General features: G+C 33.6%; 3 protein-coding genes across 6 annotated transcripts in view; 2 read left to right on the top strand and 1 right to left on the bottom strand.

The window, feature by feature from the left end:
- Positions 1-257: 257 nt before the first annotated feature.
- On the top strand, positions 258-5,397 carry LOC115445803 (putative odorant receptor 85d). Its single transcript, XM_030172238.2, has 7 exons — positions 258-1,270; positions 2,176-2,386; positions 3,071-3,167; positions 3,353-3,457; positions 3,689-3,777; positions 4,870-4,936; positions 5,018-5,397. The coding sequence occupies exons 1-7, from the start codon at positions 1,108-1,110 to the stop codon at positions 5,075-5,077; spliced, it is 792 nt and encodes a 263-aa protein (XP_030028098.2). The 5' UTR covers positions 258-1,107; the 3' UTR covers positions 5,078-5,397.
- Positions 5,398-5,569: 172 nt separating this feature from the next.
- LOC115445795 (thioredoxin, mitochondrial) lies at positions 5,570-14,118 on the bottom strand. 4 transcript variants are annotated; one of them, XM_030172226.2, is made up of 4 exons: positions 14,038-14,118; positions 12,173-12,315; positions 10,831-10,995; positions 5,570-9,335 (listed from the first exon to the last, which is right to left on the bottom strand). In XM_030172226.2, exons 2-4 carry the CDS (start codon positions 12,308-12,310, stop codon positions 9,204-9,206), a joined length of 435 nt encoding a protein of 144 aa, XP_030028086.1. In that variant the 5' UTR covers positions 12,311-12,315; positions 14,038-14,118; the 3' UTR covers positions 5,570-9,203. The 4 variants fall into 4 exon arrangements, with proteins under 4 accessions (XP_030028086.1, XP_030028090.1, XP_030028087.1 ...); XM_030172230.2 differs by having other exon boundaries at positions 14,075-14,113; XM_030172227.2 differs by having other exon boundaries at positions 13,942-14,103.
- Positions 14,119-14,769: 651 nt separating this feature from the next.
- LOC115445807 (kinesin light chain) overlaps positions 14,770-23,456 on the top strand; it is an 80,970-nt gene continuing 72,283 nt past the window's right edge. The window contains exon 1 of the mRNA XM_030172246.2: positions 14,770-14,831. The gene's annotated coding sequence lies outside the window, so the exon portion shown is untranslated. The remainder of the gene's footprint in view (positions 14,832-23,456) is intronic.

The following is a 23,456-nucleotide window of genomic DNA, read 5'->3' as shown; positions in this document are numbered from 1 at the left end:
GCAGCGCGGAGAAGACCGATATAATGTCAGGAATCTTGCGCCGGAATAAGTTGATAAGATGTAACCATACAATCTACTTTATTTTTTATGGCCCTTACCTACAATTACTACAAAAGTAGCGGAACAAATTCAAAATTTCAAATCACCTTTAATCTTTCTTCTTATTATCAATAATCGTTTTTTCTAAAGTAAATTATTATAAAAAATTAAGTGTTGACTTTTAGATAAAAAAAAAGAATATTTCGATTGAAGTTAATACTACATATTGTTTTGAAATTGTCCAGTTACTCATGTGGCTGACTGTAACATCACTTGTTATGTTTGTTGACAGCCATTGTGGCTCAGTGAATCGAGAGGTCGTGGTGGATTAGAAACCCGTCCCCAGACAAATGTTTATAACAGGTAGTCTTCATAGGTGCTACGAAAACCACTACGCTTTGGGTGGGTTTAAAAATAAAAATACATGAATATGTGTAATATTCTTGGGGTAAACATTTATTTAGGATATAAAATATAACTAGGTATATGACTGTATTTTCGCATATAAACTTAACGCGTCTAGTGTATTCGGCAATCTTAGTGCGTCTCGACTCCACTCTTCTAACCTAGAAAACTCACCAATTTAACAATAAAACAGTTAATAAATTTGTATTACTTCGGTTTTCTGAATAAAATTTGCCTTCTATGTCATTTACATATCATGGGTAAACCGTAAAATTTGCAAGTACTTACTTCCATGGTCAATGGACATTTACAATAAACAGCTTCAACTCCCAAACCATAAGGTATTTAGGATAACCTCGATCTGAAACCGAGAATAAACCAATCCAAATATCTACGTCATTTGTAAGCCTGTGCAAAACTAGTATATCCCAAATATGTGACTCGTAAATCGGTGTCGTTAATATTGATGTTTGTGATTGATCGAAAGAGGAATATGTCAGTCACGTGCTGGTCTCTTTAATCCCAATTAAGTAAACGACACGGACTCCTCTGTTTGTTGCCATATTCTACAAAAAAAAATCCATTTCGCAATGGATCGAAAAAAGCAACTATGATTCTTTATTAAAAACAGCCATAAAACTTCTAGGGTTCTTTACTTTTACGATGACGAATCTGTTCGTCTATGAAATCATCCCGCTGGTGAGCACTGTTGCCTCCATGTTGTTGGGCGACGCGCGGTACATGTTGCCCTTCCAATTGCCGGACTGTTGGCGCATTGACAACTTCGCCGTGTATCTCATCTGTTACGTCTATTTGTTCATTACTAGTAAGTAAACTGATGTTAGTTATTAAGCTGAACGTATTAAAATAGTCGGTTTTTGAAATATTGACAAAATGTGTAACCTCTATCATGTAAAAAGATATTTCGAAGAGGACTTTTACTTATTAAAAAATAAATAAATAGGTACATACTAGATTTACGTACAGTACTAACTAGTCTTTTTTATTTACCATTAGCTTTGTTCTTTGTGCCCACGGGTATGCCTAGGTATTAATTATGAAGTTAATTAACGTTAAAAGAAAAATATTCTAGGTGATGGCCATATTAGACTCTCCCTTTGTAGCCAAAGTCATGCGTATGTATAAACCATTTAAACATCACAGAGTCTAGCTGTCGCGGCCCTAGCCGATGGCGCCGGACCTGGTGACGCTACGCCTGGCACGCGCCGCATCATACTATTATCACAGAATCAAGTTGGAAAGTTTCATACCTTCGACATTTTCTAAGATATATGAAAAAGAATTTCAACTTGATTTATAGTTAACTAAATGTGATTTTTTTAAAATACAATAAAAAGAAAAAAGCGGCGATAGCCTAGTTGGTTGTGGAACGGAGTGCCGAGACGAATGTCCGCAGGTTCAAATCCTAAGGGCACACACCTCTGACGTTTCTAAAAAATTATAACAGTATGTATTCTTTGTGAATTATCGTTTGCTTTAACGATGAAGGAAAACATCGTGAGGAACCCTGCATACTTGAGAAATTCTCTATAGGAATTTTCGAGGGTGTGTGAAGTCTACCAATCCGCACTGGGCCAGCGTGGTGGACTTGGCCAAATCCCTCTCAGTAGTATAGGAGGCCGGTGCCCAGCAGTGGAACAGTATATAATACAGGGCTGATATTATTATATTATAAATAAAAAGAAAACGAAACCTTCCTTATACTTTCAGCTATCCCATGCCAGATGTGCCTGTACGTACCCACTGATTTGGTGATAGTGATTTTCTGCAGCAACCTGAGCGTACTGTTCACCGTCCTGAAATCAGATTTAAGAAACGCTATCCAACGTGAAGGCAGAACAAACAGACGGCTGTATTACTCTGATCAGGAGAGTTACAACAAAATTAAACTTGCCGTTAAAACACACCAGCAATTATTAAGGTGTTTATTTTGAATTTCAGTTATTTGTTAGAATTTGAACAATCAGAGAAAAGTTTGAAAATAGAATAGAACATCTTAGCCCTTACCCCTTGATATTTTCGAAAAATAAAAGGTTTAGGACTGGAAATGTAGCTCTAACCAACAAAAGTCATCCATTATCTACTCCTTCCCTTTTCCATCCCTCTCCCTTCTGCCATGTTCCCCTATTGTCATTAAGCCGGCGGAATCCAGTAGCCCTTTCGCGGGATTCCCCCGGTGTCGACAATAGGGGAACATAAACAAAAAATCTAACCCCTTATTCATCTAAGGACGGAGAATTGCTGTAATAACAAATCTTTTTCTCGGCTTTGTTTATCTGACAGCTTGATGTTTGTTCAGCTTTGTTTATCTGACAGCCAACTAGATTCAAGTTGTATCTCAATATTAGCCAATCACAACGGCCCTATGTCTACGTACTACGAAGGCTGCCATGCCGTCAGCACTGAGAATCCTTAGATAAATAACGTCTATGAATAAGGGGTTAATATATATCAGAAATAAGCTCTGCGTATCATGGATACTCTAGTTGCGCTATCGTTTTTAAACCTGAAATAAACAGAACCTTGAGGTTACGTTATAGTTTTTTATCTATCTTTATTTAGTGGCAGTGGTACTTATGGACTCGGATTCCCGTTTTATTTTCAGAATATCAGGTGAAGTGAGTGAAATTTTTGGAGTGCTGTTACTGATGCACATAATGTCTTCATCTGTTATAATATGCTTTTTCGGATTTTTGACTATTGTAAGTATACCTAACTCTAGCAGGGTGAATAGAACTCAAGTAGCTCAAATAAACTAAGTTTGCACTGACTCTAAAAATGTACTAATAGATTTAGGTAACTTTAATGTAAATATTAATCTTTTTTTATTTTATTTAAAAAACCCCTTGTTTGTGCATTCCTTAGATTACCTATTTCTACTTTCCAGGTATATGGATCTCCTGCTGATAAAGTATCATACTTACTGACGGTTTTCAGTGCGGTCCTCATGATATTCGTCCTAGCTCTAGCAGGACAGATACTTTATGACGCGGTAAAGTAAATTCATATCATAATAGCTAAGTACGATTTTTGCGTTTATAGCTTTTTAATAAAAATGACGATGTAAATATGTTATAGTCTGGTGATACCAATGTGATTATTGGTTCGATTTTCTTACGCAAGTAATATAAGTAATAACTACCTGTTATATTTTTTTCTATATACTTAATGTACCTCCTTCCTTTTGCGGGGTACTGCGTTAAGTTTGACGTTGGTTTTGCAGAGTTCGCGTGTCGCTGAGGCCGCATACGAAAGTCTTTGGTTCGAAAGCGATATCAATGTTAGAAGAGCAATGCTGTTTATTATTATAAGGTATAGGCTTTTTCATGTGCAAAAAAGGGGTCTTGACGACTAGAAAGTGTTACCAGGGGACCAAAAAATTAAAGGAAAGTGTTAGTGTGCGGCCTGTTTTATACTTGCTTTATTAAAATGTTCTCGGGTTGGGATCACGTTAATTTATTTTTATATCTAGGTATTTATTCAGACCAGAAAACAAGATTCATATTTCGTAGGTTGTATATTTTGTACCTAACAAAATATAACACAAAACACTTGCCACAATACTTTTTATGATGGTTTGAAATCTAACAGTCGAGCTATGCACTAACATGTCACAGCTCTAGAGGAGAGGGGAAGCCGCATCATTCGAAATACATCATTACATTGAACGCGCAGACAATCTAGTGACCTTTGAATGTATTTGGTCAACAGATTCCCCATGATGAAGATCTGATAATAAGCTTTAAAAAGTGTAATTTTCACTTGCTAGCTATTACGAAAGAATCTAGGAACGAACATGCATCTGATCGCTAGTGCTCTACGATCCCTCTCTATATCCATATTGTCCCTAAGGTCGTTAGTAAGGAAATGTCTAACATATTTAAAACTCTTGACTTTTTTAGTATTCATGACATTTAGGGTAATATTGGATTCCTAATCCGTTTAGGGCTTCTCTACATCTTTAAAGACAAAATTCATTTTTTATGAGTATCGATTAAGCTAAAACATTATGGATTGAAAATATATTTGGGTTAATAATAAACAATACCTAACTAATAATATTTCAGAGACGTTGATTAGCAGCAATATACAGTATGGTCTTATTCGGTTAAGCCTTTTTAAGGTCATATATGTACATTTTAAATTTAAACAATTATTTCTATTCGATTATATTGTTTGCTAAATCGATAACTTATAAAAGGTGACAAAAAGCATTACTATTACTGTAGTTGTCTCAGTAAAGTATGATATTTTCTCATGAAAATTGTATCGTCCAAAAATACCAAACTTTAAAGGCGTGAATTCAATGACGGTTGTTACTGGATTCAACTTAAAATTAATGAAGTAACCAAAGAATGTTTGAGAGAAAAAAAACTAAGCATAGGATTTTTTATATATTTTTAGAGGACAGCAACCTGCCAGCTTGTCCGCTTTGGGATTCTCCGATATGACGCTAAGAACATTTTCAAAGGTAATAAATACAATATCTTAATATTTGAATTATTTCTTATAATTTTCTAAAAAAAATTAAAATATCAAATTATATTCACAGATAATGAGTAGCGGCTGGACTTATTTCAACTTGCTGATACATATTTTTGAAGACATATAAAACATTTACAATTGGTATTGTACACAAACATTAAGAATAAAACTAGATTTTCACGTTAGAAACACTTTGATTATTACAGTACCAGTAATAGGAGAGGCTGAAAACCAGCGCTGCTCGGAACTAATATCCCGGTCAGCACAATCTGAGCCGCTTCCTTTTGTCTTTATTATAGTATTAGTATAAGAATATGTATGTTATCATTTGTGTAACAAGACAATAAAAAAAAATATTATTATTATTATTAATAATAGCTTTATAGAATCAAATTTAATCGTAGTATTTTGATGCTGTGAACACAAATATAATTAATACACAATTAATTTAGTTATTTAATTTTCAAACTTTTTCCTTTCATAAAGTTTATTTAGTACAGTGACGTACCCAGAAAGGCATAGTGGGAGATTAGTCCCACAAACTCTCTAGAGTAGATAAACTCAAATCTACTCCATCGTTACTACTCATTTAACATCTTCAGGCGTAAATAAAACATAATTCAAGAAAATATAATTTATTCATTAACACGACTTCATATATTGATTTATTTTACAGTTTTATGTTTATAAACTAAAATTCAATTCCGTTTTGTGTGAGGGTAGATTCATATTAACGTTTTATATTCTCGATAAATGATTGCAATTAACGACAGACGACATCCTCTCGTTAGTCGCAATCGCTTTACTGACATAAAGTAAACATTACAGCTATGGGTTTTAAACGCATTTACTAAGTTTTGGTTTGACCAAATAAAAGTATATTTTATTTGAGAATAAATTCTGGGTTGTTACGTTTACGATATAAACATAGAATAATTATTTTGTTTAATATTTCACGTGAAAAATGATTTTCGGTGAGTTTACTTTACATAGCTAAACAGATAAACCCAAACAATATCTATTATCCATTGAATAACAGCCTGTATTTTTAGTAATGTTATATATCTTGAATTTGCAATTTTGTAGGCAATACACACATAACAACCCGTGTATATTACGTTTACAATTTATTTTATTTTTGGTCAAACATCACATCACACGTAACATGTCTAAAGACACAGAGTAAAGGGCGGTTGTAACAACCAAATAATGGACCCGAATGTAGTTTAGGGCACTATTCTAAACTCATTACTACTGCACGTATACCTGGACAAGCTCTATGTACAGACAGACATGTGAAACGTTTACCACATAACGTATCAGCTTGTATATTTTCGCTTGATTTACTTAAACTCACCACAGTAACAAACATTTCGACTTTATTGTAAAAATAAAATGTCGCCGACTGTATCCTATTGCTGAAATTATACCGGCGTCACTTACGGTAAATAACTTGTACCCAATGATGAAATAACGCGATTCACTGCAATATTTTCACAGGTTTTTCATCATGACGTATTTTCTACAATTATATTTGCACAACTGCAAGATATATTGTATACATAAGTCATTCAATCAAGCATATTCAATCCATCATTCAAACTTGATACTGATAAAAATTTCACATGCACGTCTGATCAATCTACAACTAGTTAGGCCAAGAAAAGGGCTATCTTACATCTACAGGTATACGCTGTAGGATGGACCATTAGCACCCAGACGGGCTGAGCAAATAGCGTTACATATAGCCGCATAAGCTACACAGGGGCGGAAGCAGATATCAGTTTTGGGGAGTAATTAAAATCACCTCGTATTAATTTTCAAGAAATAAGATAGCCTATTCATAGATTTTTGAGTATACATGTAAGGGTTATAAGAAATGTTGTAATGATATTGAATTTTAAATTGCTTAGATGGCAAACACATATATTAGTGGCAGCTACCACAGTGGTTTACTCTTGAAATCTCGCCCACACCTATTTCCTGTTTCTAAAGTTGCCTTGTAAGCTGCAATACACATTACTATAATATGAAAATAAGCAGCAAATTATCTATATCTATTTAACTAAGGTCATAATTTGGCTAGATATTAAGTTACAGGACCGGTGTGGGTCAAGACCACACGTCGACCCCACTGAATCCGCCCCTGGCTATGAGTAATTCAAGCTATCTAATTATCAGCTATACTATACTTTACAATAAGTTATAAAAGGCAAGAGGTAACAGGAAAATATAGAAACCTTAATAACAGCTGTTTGCTTAAATTATAAGTGTTTTAACAATATTTGAATTGCCATTAATATTATGAACTATATTAGCACAATCAATTTAATAAAATTCCATCTTGTTTTATTTTAAATATAAATAAATACAATTTTGACAAAGTAATAGAATATTTTTTATATCTATAATTATACATATAAAATATAAGTAGTTGATATCAGATTGAAAATTATAGTTTACTGTACTTATACATATTGGTTTGGTACGTAATACGTATAATTAAATTATTGATAAAAAAAAAAGTATGGTCAGCAGAAATAATTAGAATAATTAACTTTACATTTAAGATATAGACCATATGTATATTCTTTTATGTACTGAGCATGTGTTAAGTAGAGATAGCAAATACTAATTTATTTTATATTCCGGACATTTTTAAAATTGATTGTACTTTTAGTTTGCTTAGTGAGTAACAAGAAAGGCGTAGAAACTGTATAGTAAGTAATGTAAAAAATAAATAGAGTAAGGCAGGCTTGATAGCAAAGCCGAGATATGTCCAGAGTTGCCGAGTAAATAGTAGCCGTATGTTCGGAAATTATACATCGTATGGAGAGGAAGCTAATGGACTAACATTTCAGTATATTATTAATAGATAATTTTTAAATCATCTACGCTTAAGTTCCATTCAGCCACCGTACCTATTGCAAGCCCTACCACTCCGTAATAAGGTTCACAGACGCTAGCTGCAGTAGCTCAGTAAAACTTAAATGTAGATTTTTTTCAGGACCTCGTGGTAAAACCTAATTTTACCTACTTCTTTTTATCTTATGTTTGTTTATTTATAATAGTTAAAGGTGTTTCATTAATTTCCGAACATAACAATTCTAAATATTATACATTTCATTAATATATGTATTTAACTAGATTTTTAAAGTCTAAAAATATACAGGGAAATAATTCAAAACTTAAGGAAATTCACGTTGTATTTTATTTACCATTTAATATTGCCCATTGAAAACACATAATATTTTTGTATACCACAATATATTCTATTTATACCTTTAGCCTATAAAGTATTATGAATTATAGCCCCGTATGAAACAAAATAGTCTATAAATCTTTATATTCTATAAAAAAATCAGACATTACACGACTAGGCTTATATTTAAAACGAACACATTTCCAAAACACAAACATTTGTCAGTTTACGAAACCTATGTTATCGCATTAAATATTGCTGTAATTATAACTAAAACATAAAGAATAAAAACGATTTGGGATTATTTCATCTATTTACAATAACAGACGTTGGCAATACAATAAAACTATGTTAAAAAATAAACATTCGAGACATAATCTTTATTTTTATGCACGCTGTACATACTGTATACAAACATTGGGTCATTTAGGTGTCTTCTATGAAAATTCAATTGTAAAATGAACATAGAAGACAATAAATATATACAAATTCTTTTAGTTCTGCAATCATGACCTAGATTTGTCCATACCATTACTTCACATAAACAATCAATACTATTGTAGAACACGATGACTAAGTAGATCTATTCAGCTTAGTATTTCATACACTTTGAGCGAGACGGCTATACGCTATTGATTTTTTTGTATTGCCAACATCTTCAAATACATTTAACTAATCATAGAATACGCATTACTTTGCACAAATTTTATGGGTTTTTATGGGAAATTTTACCTTTCAATAACACATTAATAAATCTAATACAATTATTCCAAATAACACACTTAAAATGCCAGAATATTCCTCGACTTTTCTGGAAATTTCCACACACATTGTACCAATTCTTTAGATCGTTATAACAATGAATTAGATAAAAAACACGATTCGAGTCTCTCACCGCTGCCTAAATGTCCTACACAAGGATTCTTTGGATTACCCAGAAATTCAAAGATTAAACCTACCATATACTTACTAATAAACCCATCACCCTTAATCCATAAAAACCCATAAAATCAACGTAACACGGCGATCTAAACGCTAAAATGGCTAGTGTTTACGCGCCCTCCTTCTTCTTACCGGACATTCGGTCTATGAGACCGGTGATCATGTCCGCGTCGACCAAACCGATGAATTTATCTACGATCAGACCGTTCTTTATAGCTATTACTGCGGGAACTGCTTTGACCTGAGAAAGGATTGGTATAAATATAACAACGTTTCCGGTTATTTTGATTATATTATCGGATTAGCCGGTACTTTTGCTAAATTAGTGACATTAATTTATTAGGTGGAAGATAATAATGCGGGGCTCAGCCAATTCCAATGAAGATTAAACTCTACCTTTCTTGTATTAGAGAAGGATATTTCATGTAGGTTCATGATTATTTTGAAGTCGAAAAAAAAGTCCTAGAATCAACTTCACGCTAAGATAAATATCTTGTATCAAGGGTATTAACTTCATAGAACGGTAGGATCATGGATGAGTATCTTAGAAAGTAAATCCTGTATTAAAATACGACAAATTGCTGACTTACTACTACAAGGTTCAATATTATATTTGATGTGCAAATTGAATTATATATATCAGATAATTCAAAATCAATTTCAGTGAACATTACCAATAATCGCGAAAGATAAAAAAAGGGGAAACTTGAATTAATGTCTTTTCTAATTTATACCATGAAAAAATGTAATCTCCTCTTTGCAACATAAGTAAAAATTAACATAAGGCGATACCTCAAGGTCCATTTTCATACATTTTGTTTCACCTTTAATCTGGGTAACTAAACAAGTATTGGCAAGTAAAGAATTTAAATTCACGCCTAGTTAGTGATTAGTTCTCGCAGTTGAAAGAAAAACGTAAAAATAATTAATAATCATGGATATTTCTGCCTTTAAAATTTAATATGACGAAATTTTAAAGGCACGTGAATTTAAATTCTTTACTTGCCAATACTTGTTTAGTTACCCAGATTAAAGGTGAAACAAAATTTATGAAAATGGACCTTGAGGTATCGCCATAAGACCTTGTATTTCCCAGCGAAATATAAAAGTTCATGATTTGTAATAACTACGAAAACATTATTTGTGAAGATTGCAAATTCATAACGTTTTTATAGCTGTTGCCTGGCAGTCGGGCTGTCTTCAACACATCAATCATCCAGCCTCAGTGGAATGTAATAAAAATTGCTGGGAGAAAATTATTGCGAAAAGTAGTGCGTTGAGGTCAAGGTAAAGAGAGACTTAATGATCCGAAGATTTTTTTGTTTTTAATTGTTCTGTATTGTAGATGGGTAGAGAATTAATATGATGAATTAATAGATTTAATTCGACTTATCTAAATAAAATCTAGTAATGAAATCGATAGATAATTTATCTCTTTTTAACGGCACTTGTATCTATACTTAGTGCGAAAATAACTCTGTTACGTTTCACGGCTGAATAATGAACCGTTTTCGTTGATATTTGATACGTAGATAGTTTGTCAACCTGGGAAGGACATAGGCTAGTTTTGATTCCGGAAAAATTTGTCACACGAGCTTCCGCTCGCAAGGAAAAGCTAGTTGACTATAATTTAATACAAGTTACTCTGATAAAACGATTTCAATAAAAACGTTATTATTGGTCTTAAGATCTTAGCGTTTCCGTCACAGTCATGACAACACGTTTAAAAAAATTACCTCAAAAGTATGCACCAGGTCAGCATTGTCCTCTACGTCGACGACGGCCAGGTCCAGGTTGCTGAGCGGCTCGATCAGCTCCTTAAGCTTCGGAGTAAGGATCTTGCACGGCTCGCACCACTCCGCGTGGAAGTTCACTATCACCGGCTTGTCGTTGTTCATTACCTTTAACAATGTTGGAATAATCTTACAGGCTTTTTTGTATCGTAGGTGACTTCAGACTTCGCCAGTTGCGTAACTTGCGATACAGGGACCCTATATCTATATTTGTTGGGGGCCGTTCAGGACAGTGCGAACTTTTGGGCGCCCGCTTAGTTAAATGTAGGTATGAGTCAAGGGCGGCCACAAAACCCGGGGGCCCCGCATCACTGGTACGGTAGCTACGCCCCTGGTCTTCACTACACCTGATGTCAGAGGAAGTAAAGCCAAGGGTACATGTCGAGTTTGACAGCATTTGTCTTTGTATTCACAAATACATGTATGTAGGATCGATTGCTAGTGCCCATCGTCATATTCGTGTACGAAACAGTTATACAAGAAACTCCTAAGCAAAGATTGGACTACCAAAACTAGACACTAACTACAATCGTTCCATGATGCTACTGCGAGTGATGAGCTGCCAAATTAAAAATACATTCTAATATTCATTCAGTAATTCTGTACAAAATTCATATATCCAAATAGCTACGCCTGCAATCTGTCGGTGTATTAAACCTCGAGAAAAACTTCTCGGAATTGTACTAAGCGGCTACTGCATCCAGTAATGACATCACGATATGACGCACCGAATGTTACGTATCACAAGGTTACGAATACGATCTTACGTAATCATAGCAACGTGATTTACGGCAAAGCAGAAAATATGGAAATAATAGTTTGTGGCCATTATTTGTTGTAAATCAAAATTGTGTTGTGCCAAAGTAACGCGCATAGTCAGTTTTAGTAATCATACGTGTTAATAAATCTATGTGTATAAAAAGGAGGCATATTCTTAAACGCCATGTTAGTATTACGAGGGTTAATTGTCTCCCCAAGCACAATACTAAATCCGCCCCTGTGTTTAATACAGGGTAATACTTGCACCACACACACACAATGTGCTTAAGATGTTTGCCAGCTATTATAAGTGTTTTTTTTTATCTCTACTTAAGGAGCTTGGTCGTATTTTCACTTTCATTTCGTTCCGTACGGACGTACGTACGTAAAGCGGACGCTTTCACTGGTTTTCACCTATTTCTCACAATTACATTTTTTTTTTTTATAAAACCCTGGCCCCTTCAACACAGGAATCGACAAAAACCTACTTATAAAAAAAATCTACATATATTTAAGTGCCACTTACCTTATTGACAAACTCTTCATTATTTTTAACTAATATAGTTTCATTGTGAACTAGAGATGTGGATATAGCCTTGGCCCTGCGCAGTGTTGCCAGACTTCTTATTGGCGACCGCAGCCCTTGGCATATTGAGCTAGACATGTTGGCTGCAACAAAAAATCAGGCGAAATCAAACTTAATGCAGTATTTTTTTTTAAATGATATAACAGTTCATGTTAAATATTAACTATAGAATGATGTATTTAATTAAGTATGCAATGCATAACCATAAACAGATATAAAACTCCGCTCTGTCATGCAAAATGAGAATAATTAGACAGGATATCATGTGAATATTTAATCATCAACTCCAAATGGTGATACATTTTCCCTTGGTTAGAACTTGTGACAATAAAAACTAATTTCATATTTTATGCAATCATACATTATTCACAGACATAATATTGTAATTTATACGAAACATAAAACTGATTTCAGATCACCCCAAAGTGGTGTTTATAAGGAAGCCTTTAATTTGTGTTCATTTAAGAAGAATAGAATATTAATAAAACAATAAAATATGTGATCAACGTAATATTTAAGGTGCAGGTATATAATATAATTGACTATTGTAACTTCTTTCTCTTCTCTTAAATCTTTGTTTTCATTTATATTTAACATACTAGATTCGAGAGATCTGAGTTGTATAAACAACAAACATAAGTTGTTTTATGGAAATTATGGCACATACTTCCCAAAAACATAATTTAAGCTATAAACTGAACTCCCAAGTACCTTTCTCATTCATAAAATTATTCATTGACAGCAAATGCCGAGAATATTTGATTCGAGACAAGCACAACTGATAAGCATGCATACACTAATACTATGTCAAACAATCATTTATAATGAATGGTTTCACTAAACATGTTATCATTTACGTGCTATGATTAATGTATTAGATAATGATCTACTGACAGTAAATATACATATGAGTTTTTTTTATCTTAAAACATGCATGAAATAATTATTGATAAAAAACCTAAGGTAACATTTTTTTAGATTTAAATCAGATTACTTTATTGACTGGCATCTTTAATTTATTAGGAAGGTATTATTTTTTTTAATTTAGATTAGATTGTGTTTCTGGTTTAAAAATGGAACAATCTTGATTATAATTGGTAGGTTGGATAAAGAATTATGTGACAAGGTACATAAGTAATTTACTTCGAGTTTACTGTTAATAAATTATATTGTTACTTTTCTATACCTTCTATTTACACATGCTACATATTTGTTTAGAAAATCAGTATTTTTTGTTAAATAAATAATAAATTGATGCCTCAATAATATTAATAAAAAAAACTAGTAATGTTCTACCACGAAACAAAACTCACCAAAGCAGATTAATTAAAAGTAAGGCTTCTAACTTTTTTAGTTTCGATTGGCGCCAGGCAAACATAAACAAAACAGAATGCCGATCCCAGTACAACACTGACAAGCAAGAATGTAAGGATCGCGTAACGCGCCACAAATAATTTGTCGTAAAAATTGGCACTGTAAACGTTGTGATCATCGCCTTTTGGCAAAAGCAATACAACCAGCGTAAATAACGAAGATATGCCAATCGATATTTTCCCGATACTGTGGCCCGTACGCACTGTCACCCAACATAACATTAATGTTATAAACCAGAGGACGGTCAAAATATAAACTCCGACACCAAAACTCATCTTTGCTCAATGATAACGAGGTAAAATAGTTCCATTTTCATGCAATACATAAGTATTTACGGTTATCACAGAAGACTCGACATAAATGACACAAAACAAACAGCGTCCCATAAAACGGTTATTTCTCCCTTTAACACTGATAAAATGTGGCAAAACCTTTTATTCAAAATAAATTCACTTCACAACCACTCACATAAAGTCACTGATTGGATGACGGATCACGGATGACAATATGATTATGACACTGACAAATGTCAGTTTTTGGATTTTGACAGCTCCTAGTTAGTCTAGGGATGTCGGTATATTAAAATCAATTATGTAATATCGCATCGATATGTATTTATAAGGATGTCAAAAAAAAACTTTTCTCACTTTTAGGTAGATCTTGTGTACGTCATTTAGTACAGAATTCTAGAGAACAAAGACGTAAACAAAAAATCCTTTATTTGTGTCTGATACACGATACTTGAACATTGTATTTTATCATTACATTCATAAAACTATTTATTTTTATGAGCATTATGGAAAAGTTTTGTTATTTTTTTGTATTACTTTGGTGAATCAATTACTGTTGTGTTACAATGTGATGTGAGAAACAGCGTTTTACATATTATTTTTTTCATCGGTATGTATACCCATACAATTATATCTATTATGAAAAATACTAATTATTTTTCAGAATAAGCCATACATAAATATATATTTTGGCTTTAAAGCAGCGTCACCAAGTAATTGTATATGCAATATTTAGGTAATAAATTTTGATGATTTTTAACTATAAATAAAATGCAAACTTGCAGGTTGAAACAATGACGTTTTTATAATAAAAACATCTTAGGGTTGCAACACAACAATGAACAATCCGATTTTACATTACCATGTCTTTAGGTTGGCAGTATCGTGAACAGTGAATTTTCTAGTGCTGTGTTGCTGTCAATCAATTTAGAAAGGTGAGTTATTTTTTAATTTTTTACATATAATAAGGGCTTTATTCTTATTGAATTGTATACTTTCTTTATTATAGAAGACAGTTTCAATGATTTTTTCATGTTTTATCCGTTGAAATCGTAAATATAACCGTAAATTTGTAACGCCATTTTACGCTCCGTAGACCGATTCTCAATATTTTTTTTGTTTTATCATGCGTCACTAGGACTGATGTGTTCATAGAGGATATCTTTATCAGAATTATAAAATCGTGTGTTTTTTCCTAACTGGGCGCATAAGAAAGTAATTATTATGTTGTAGCGGTAGTACACGTTCGATGACTAATCACGACTAACAAGGTCTAATTTGCAAAAAGAACAAAACCGCAATATGCATTTTATTGTTACGAAATTATTGACCCTATTATTGAATAAGTTTATTATTTTGTTACGTTAGTTCTTATTGGTGTTTAAAAACTATAATACGGCCAAATATTGCTAGGAAATTGTTGAAATAAAAAAGTTTTTCAGCTAAGCGACTACTACATAACTAAGTACATAATACCTATTTGATTTTCTTGTGATAATCGGTAAAAATTCCATCGGTGTATCTAACCATTCACTGTACACATTAGCATATGCTAGAAGCCTACTACCCTTGCTGTTTAGTTTTAATAGTAGATAATAAAATATATAAAACACTTATCTATATCCCTTGTGATATAAAATATATTTCGTCACATAAACATCATTCGTAAAGATAAAAATTCTATAAATTTTACATTTCAATATAGTCAGAAGTTAACTCTCATTTAATATTTGAACAGAGTCTGCTATGATGATTTACAGGCTTTCACAATGAACAAAAATTTCAATTGAGTTATTTTAAAATTGATATGATTTATTATTTAATAGTTATTTATTTTTATATTTAATAATTACCAGTATCATAATATAATTAACTAGCTAACCTTATGGCATAAATTGTGGCATGATGTCATGCAGGGTGTGTTTGGACTATATTAAGTACTATAGCTTCTACACATCTGTTGAATAGAGCACAGAATAATATATTATTATGTTATTAAACAGATAGGATTATGGAATGTAGGATCAGGATCATGTTTATAAAAGCATAGCTAGTCTTAACAAAGTATTTTGAAAATTATTTAGATTTGATAAACTGGAATGTTTTTGATTTTAACACTCTACATATGTATTTTGCTAAATTTCTTCAGTTTTAAAGTTCAGTTTGTTGATCACTTTATCATGAATATTTGAAAAGTCTGAAATAAAGTTACTCAACAGAATTAATTAAAACAAACACAAACAATATTTATCTACCTAGAAAATAAAATACTTTCTGCATTTTTAGGCCTACACAAAACAATTTTTGAAATATTTACTATGATTCAATTTGCTACAAGAATAAATTATTTCATATCTTACATAACCAGATATTTATCAACATGTCAAGAGCAGTAACACAAATAATATCCAGTCAAATGTGTGAAGTTATAATAACATCAATATGTAAACAATAGCAAGATTGACATGACTTACACAGTTTAAATATGCTACTTGGATGTTAGCCAATATTTTTTTGCCCCATTATATTATCTGAAGATAAATACATTTGTGAGTCAGACTGTCCAGATAGTACAATGAACGTACAGTATGCTGTTTTTTCTTTTGTATTTTTAGTTGAGCCTTGAAAATTTGTATTTATTAATTTTCATTTACATGCCTCTGTCGAATCTTGTTAATATTATTTTTATGTTAAGGAAATATTTATCATGTTTATGTACAGATGAATATATTGAGACAGAACCAGTTATTCTACAAAAACATGTTTAAATCTATGTCTATGCAAATACCTCATAATAGCTTGAAATATAAATATATACACAATTCTTATTCTTTGTGATAAAATTACATATAATAATATGTCTCATTATTTAAGTGTTGCAAAGTATCTAAGAAAAAGGTGCAGTGTGCACTTGTTCTAAGACAAATGTACTGCGGCTCTAAAAAAAAACTAGCAAATGACAATGTATAGACTGTAGGTATGTCATAATAGTTGCCACAATTGTTTTATTAGATAATTTTTCAAACATATACAATGTACACTCAATTATGCCAAATTTTCAACTCTGCACTCCTCTGAAAATACTTCTGAGCAACAAAAATCTTCCTAACTTTTGTAACATGTGAATCATTGATATTTTGGTGCAATGAATAACAAAATATTGGGATTTACTGTGTCTATTTTGAAGCTAGCTTCAGTGTCAGTATCCAAGTAGGTTAATGTCTGTTTTAATGAAGTTCTAAAGTTAATGGCTCACTAGCACTGTTTTGAATATTTATTCTAGGCTGTAGTATATTGGCCCAGTCTTGCTTAAGTTTTATTTAAAGCAATTTATTGTTGCTTTAAATAAAATTGTTAAGTTGTTATTGACAAATGCCTTATTTTTTCATACCGGACACCTTCCTATCTCTAAATATCTTGATTCAGTCTTCATAAACACCACATTAGTTACATTTTTGACATAATATTATCAAAATAATTTTTAAATTAATAATACACACTATGCAGAATACAAACTAGCGAGATTTTCTAATATACATACATACATGGGTGTGCTGTCTAGTCAATGAGTATTATTTTTTATAAAACCATGTTATTTATTTGTATAATATACATATGTATATTATGTATGTATATTATACATATTTCATTGAATTTTATTTCAAACTTATTTTTTTTTTTCATTTATCTTAAGGTACTTAATATATAACCTTTCGCATCTACTCTGACGTGTAAATGTTTAAATATCAAACCTAATGCAAAAAAATTCCTATAAGATATATAGATATTATCAAGATCAAATGAGTCGTTCTCCATTCGTTGTTTTATTTTGCGTAATAAAACAACGAATTCATGGTTAAACATGAAGTTTCTTCAACCTGCGTGGTTTTCGTAAGATTTCTTAACTAGGAAATGCTAAGGATTTCGGTCTATTTAGAATGAACACGTGGAGATCTTTAATCAATTTCTATATCCGATTATAATTTGCTATCTGAAACTTCTATTGACATCGATGCGTCATAAAAGTTCCGCATAGAACTTAAAATGTAAAGGGAAGTCCCTATCATAAATTAACGTTACTAAGAAATTCACAGTACCATAGCTATTGTATTTGAATAGGCTCTAATTATATTCGACTTATTAGGATACCTTGTTCCGCAACTTCGTGGAATCTACGCGGTTTCTGAAGCAGCACTCTCTAATTGTCGGTTTCTTTTGAACATCTTAACCTATGACCTACTTTATAGACCGACCAAAGCATTAATATCGCTAGCTCCGTACAGCAGTCAGACATTGTGGATGCGATCCATTGGAGCGATCGAACAATGTATTGAATCGCTGGGCGCCAGCAGGGTCTACAATGTGACAGGTTCACGGCCGGCCGATGACGGCTCCCTCGGACGCCATTGAGCCGCTTGTGCAAATGCGTTCCGGTATTTTATATTGCCATCTTTTGAATCGTGAGTTGACGACAAACATCTGTTCTGTTTAAAAAAGAAACAAAGTTTAAAATTGTTTGACATGATAATGCAAACTCGATTTTGTTTATTGGTTTATGCAATTTTGGCTAGATATTATTATGAACACAGGTATAAAAACGCAGAGATTTTTTGTAAAATATTCTGACCGGGGAATGAATCCGCGTTCTAATTTCAAATTACTTTTTAGTCTTCGCTTTGACGAATCATTAACATTGTCTCTGATGTACAAAAAGCGCAAAAAAAAAATTGTACTTTCTTATTGTCAAAATTACAAAAAGATTGACAGGTTTTCGTATATGGAAGATCGATCTGACGCTGTAGGAAATAGATTTTTATAAGATCCGGCGGATTAAAGTCAAAACGTATATCGAAAGTCGATAAAAACGCATTCCACTTGGCATGACGAATGTCGGAACCCATCACAGTCACATCCGTGCATTCATTATTAGTTCCTCCGTACTAGGGGTCGCAATACCGGACCATTTTTCAAAACCGGTATTTTCGGTATTGACTTAAAATAAATTCCGGTATTCCGGTATTTTCGGTATTTCCGGTATTTGAAGAAATATTAGAAAAATAGGAAATATATATTTAAGTTAGTAATTAAATATAAAATTTTAATAACAGCTTAGTAGTTAGTTAAAGGCTAAATGAAAAGGGATTATTTTCTTAAGCCAACGTTCATGCCGTTTTGATTTCTGAGAGCTGGCTCAAACCTCACCTTCCTTCTACCCTTACCCCCTCCCTGGTTTCATTTTGATTAGAAATGATCGAGTTGACAGGAGAGGGGGCGAAGTCGCTATATATTTACGTAGCGACCTGAAATATATAACTGTAATATCTTCCTCTGCTTCTTATTCTGCTTATGCGAAATTTCTGTTTCTTGAAGTTTGGGTCAAGAGAGTGTAAACCTTACTAGGCGTTATTTACTGTCCCCCATCTCTTGATTACTTCTCCAGTCTGGAAACAGTTCTGGAATCTATAAGATCAGAATATGCTCATCATATCATCACGGGTGATTTAAATACTCATCTCCTTGCCAGCCACTCTTCCCGATCTCGTTATCTCCTTACTGTCCTTGACTCTGCTAAACTGCATGTCCTACCACTGCAAGCCACCCACCATAAAATGGATGGTCACGACACTTGGCTTGACATTATCCTCACCTCTGCTCTTTCCCTTTTTTTCTCCCACGGTCAATTTCCCGCTCCTGGCTTCTCTCACCATGATCTCATCTACATGTCTTACGCCCGAAAACCTCCCAAGTTCCCTTCAAAGATATTGCACTTGTTTAATTTTGGTCGCATTGATGTGGATAAGCTGAAAGGAGACGCTGCTAACTTAAACTGGGATCACCTATTGGCAGCAACCTATGTTGACGATAAAGTCGCAATTTTTAACCGCGCTATCACTTCATTCTTTGATACCCACGCCCCATTAAAGAAAATTAAATTAAAACGTCCTCCTGCACCATGGATTATACATGGGGCTAGGATGGCAATGAGACGAAGGGATCGGGCTTGTCGCCAGTACAGAAGGGATCGTTCGGAGGAGAACTGGTCCCTTTTTAAGGCTGCAAGGAATCGGTGTAACCAGATGGTACGAAATGTTAAACGCCAACACATTCTAAGTAATATTTTTTCTTCCTCGCCAGCCAGTATCTGGAGATTCCTCGGAACTCTGGGTATTGGCAAAGTTAAAAACATAGATCTCCACGATGCGGTATTGGTTTGGATGACATTAATCAACATTTCACATCTGTTACCATGATTGATCACCATACTAGGTGTCGTACCATGGATTTCTTAGCGGATCTATCCAGACCTAACATTAATACTTTTCATTTTTCTTCTGTGCCGTTGGGTGAAATTAGAAAAGTCATCCTGTCCATTAAATCCTATACCACTGGCTGTGCAACATCAGTCGTCGCATGATAATTCCTATCCTGGACCAACTTCTACCAATCATGTCCCAAATCATTAACGCCTCCATCAGCGCTGCTATCTTTCCGTCTTTGTGGCGGAGAGCTATTGCTATCCCTCTTCCTAAAATACCTAACTCATCACTTGCTAAGCATTTCCGTCCCATATCCATTCTTCCTTTTCTCTCGAAAGTGCTCGAGGCCTGTGCTCACAATCAACTATTTGAGCGTGTGCACCGAAACAACCTACTGTGCCCACTCCAGTCTGGCTTCAGGTCTGGCCATAGCACTATTACTGCACTCCTCAAAGTGACTGGCGATATTAGGGCGGGCATGGAGGATTCCAAAGTCATTGTTTTGGCTTTTGTTGACTTCTCCAACGCCTTCAATATAGTCAGTCACGACATTCTTCTTGCAAACCTCTCCCACCTTATGATCTCGTCCACGGCACTGAATTGGTTCTCGTCATATCTTCAGGGACGCCAACAGTTGGTGCGCCTAGAGGATTCTTCGTCTAGCTGGCGTGATATTGACTGTGGCGTCCCTCAAGGCGGCATACTCTCCCCATTATTGTTCTCTATCTTCATAAACCTCTTAACACAAAAGCTTCAATGTGCGTACCATCTGTATGCTGATGACTTGCAAATTTATTCTCAGGAGCAAGTCGATTGTGTGTCCGCAGTTGTAGATAGGATAAATCAGGACAATTTCGGCCTTTCGGCAAATCCCGCGAAATTGACATGAAATACCAGGCCATTATTGTAGGCAGCTCAAGGCTTTTAAACAGGTTGTATTTTACATCTATTCCCCCTGTCATGTTTCTCAGCTTTGTTTATCTGATAGCTTGCTGTTTGTTTAGCTTTGTTAATCTGACAGCCAACTAGATTCAAGTTGTATCACAATATTAGCCAATCACAACGGCCCTACGTCTATGCACTGCAAAGGCTGCCATGCTGTCAGCACTGAGAAACAGACTTGTTATCACAGCAATGTTCCGTCCTTAGATAAATAACGTCTATGAATAATGAAGATAGACTTTAAAGAACAAAAAATATTTCTAATAAGTTTTAATAAAAATAACAATTAACAGTTAACACCGCTATGCTTAGAACAAAACAAAAGTAGCAATATAGCCATAAGCCATGTATTTTGCTCGCTCTTTATAGAATATACGCCTATACGAATGAATGAAATTGCAAGCAGCTTATATTTTTGCGATTTAAAACTATAGAAATTAATAATTATACACACATTTTGTACTGAATTTTATTTTTATAAAATACCGAAAATACCGAAAATCCCGGTTTTTGTAAAATCAATACCGGTATTTTGAAGTTCTTAATTTGGTCCGGTATTCCGGTATTTTCGAAATCCGGGATACCGGTTTGCGACCCCTACTCCGTACATTCATTAGTTCTTTTCATGTTCAACTTGTTCCTTGCGCAAATTGCGCGTTATAATGTAAGTAAATCTAATTACCGTTAAAATAACCGCGGTGAATGTGGTTGGACTGTGGTCCGGTTGGTACGTGCATTTGTGCTTCCTAATTATAGGTCTTAGATAATGCTGAACGAACGTGGTCCTTAAATGCATGTAAGTAATATAGTTTTAATATTATGTACTTAATCGTTGGAATGGTTTATTATTTTCATATACTTACAAAATTATTCATTCGTTTAGGTGTAGAGAGGATAAGTTTCACACGTTTCGCACTGTGTAATTAAAATTTCAAACGTAGATGTTTTTCAACATAATGTTCAAATATTTGGATAATGTTCCTAATTTTGATGACGTTAAACCAATTAATAATATTAAATTCAGGCAACTAACAATTACTTAATATAGCTTTGTGACCATAAATGATAATGTTAATATAACAGCTTTAGTACTTGACTTTTTTTACCGACAGCAAATAGAATTCCCAAATTCCCATTTGTTTGCAATCCCTCGCATCAGACAAAACATTCGCAACTACAACTATAAAATGTCTCGAATGTATGGTAATGCGATACGAATAAATTGCATTTCGACCCGCCGCGGACGGTCGACGTTCGGCGTCCATTTGCTAACAGGCTAAACGTTTTTTTTAATTTATGTGCGCCTGGTGGTTTTTTGTTTGTACAGGGGTCTTAACAGCCTCGGATATTACAGGGCATTAATTGCATTTTAATGTCTGTTAGCTGATGGGCAAGGGTTTTGTGCGTTGTGCTGCATTTGTTGGTCTATTGCAAAAAGCTGTTTTTGACCTTTAGTTATCTTCAGATTAGTTTTCGGAGTAGAGATTGCTATTTATCCAATTTCAATAATGTACCTAGAAATTGTATTGGGTAGACTACTTTTGCTTGCTTATCCGTCCACTTCAAATCATACCAAGATAAAAGTTACCAAAACATTATGAAATATGGTTTATATCGCATAGAACAATTATTCTGCATAGAATTTCTAGGTGAGAGAATTTTAATGATCGGTGGAGAACTTCCAAAAAATAACCCATCCCCTGTCCTCCACAATCTCATAAACTCAAATATTAATCTCTTTGGAAAAAGTGTACTTTATTGTAGATGTCATACATTTCTGTATCATAATTATCAGGATGCACAAAGAAATATGATGCTGTGATAATCCTAATAAACATGAAAATAAATAGCAAATGAATGCACAATATCATAGAATATGCATGATAGGCAAATTACTGTGATTGTTCACTACAATTAACATCTAATGACGTGCAGGTATTCCATGTCTCTTTGCAGCGTGTAGCGTGATAATATTATCTCTAGTAATAACTTTGTAAAGTTAATATCTCTATTATAAGTATTATCTAGTAGATTTATAAGTCTAGAGACTCCTTTTGCCAGCGATGTCTCCTTATTTTTCCGGGAGATCGTCTTTCTCCTCACTGTGGATTTGTAATACGGGTTTCCTTACTCTCTCACAGATGATGTAATAGATTAGTCTAAACATATTTACGAGGAATCAGTTAAGTAATTTTTCACTGTCCACCCGGCGTCCCCCCTTGAAGCTAGGATGTCTGTAACTAAATAATAAGAACATTCATACGTCTGAGAAAACTTTGCCTTCATCTAATTTTACAACTCTAAAAATCTCAAGGGCGAAGGTAAAACCCATCAATTTCATAGTTTTTAGGTTCAATTGTA

This window comes from Manduca sexta, chromosome 11 (assembly GCF_014839805.1).
Source record: "Manduca sexta isolate Smith_Timp_Sample1 chromosome 11, JHU_Msex_v1.0, whole genome shotgun sequence".
Taxonomy (NCBI): domain Eukaryota; kingdom Metazoa; phylum Arthropoda; class Insecta; order Lepidoptera; family Sphingidae; genus Manduca; species Manduca sexta.
This window is presented reverse-complemented; position numbering and strand designations above follow the sequence as displayed.

Coding starts and splice junctions, on each gene's coding strand:
- LOC115445803 (XM_030172238.2), top strand. CDS start 1,108: ATGACGAATCTGTTCGTCTATGAAATCATCCCGCTGGTGAGCACTGTT. Junction 1,271..2,175: donor CGTCTATTTGTTCATTACTA/GTAAGTAAACTG, acceptor TTATACTTTCAG/CTATCCCATGCCAGATGTGC. Junction 2,387..3,070: donor ACACACCAGCAATTATTAAG/GTGTTTATTTTG, acceptor TTTTATTTTCAG/AATATCAGGTGAAGTGAGTG.
- LOC115445795 (XM_030172226.2), bottom strand. CDS start 12,310: ATGTCTAGCTCAATATGCCAAGGGCTGCGGTCGCCAATAAGAAGTCTG. Junction 10,996..12,172: donor ATGAAGAGTTTGTCAATAAG/GTAAGTGGCACT, acceptor ACATTGTTAAAG/GTAATGAACAACGACAAGCC. Junction 9,336..10,830: donor ACCTGGTGCATACTTTTGAG/GTAATTTTTTTA, acceptor ATCCTTTCTCAG/GTCAAAGCAGTTCCCGCAGT.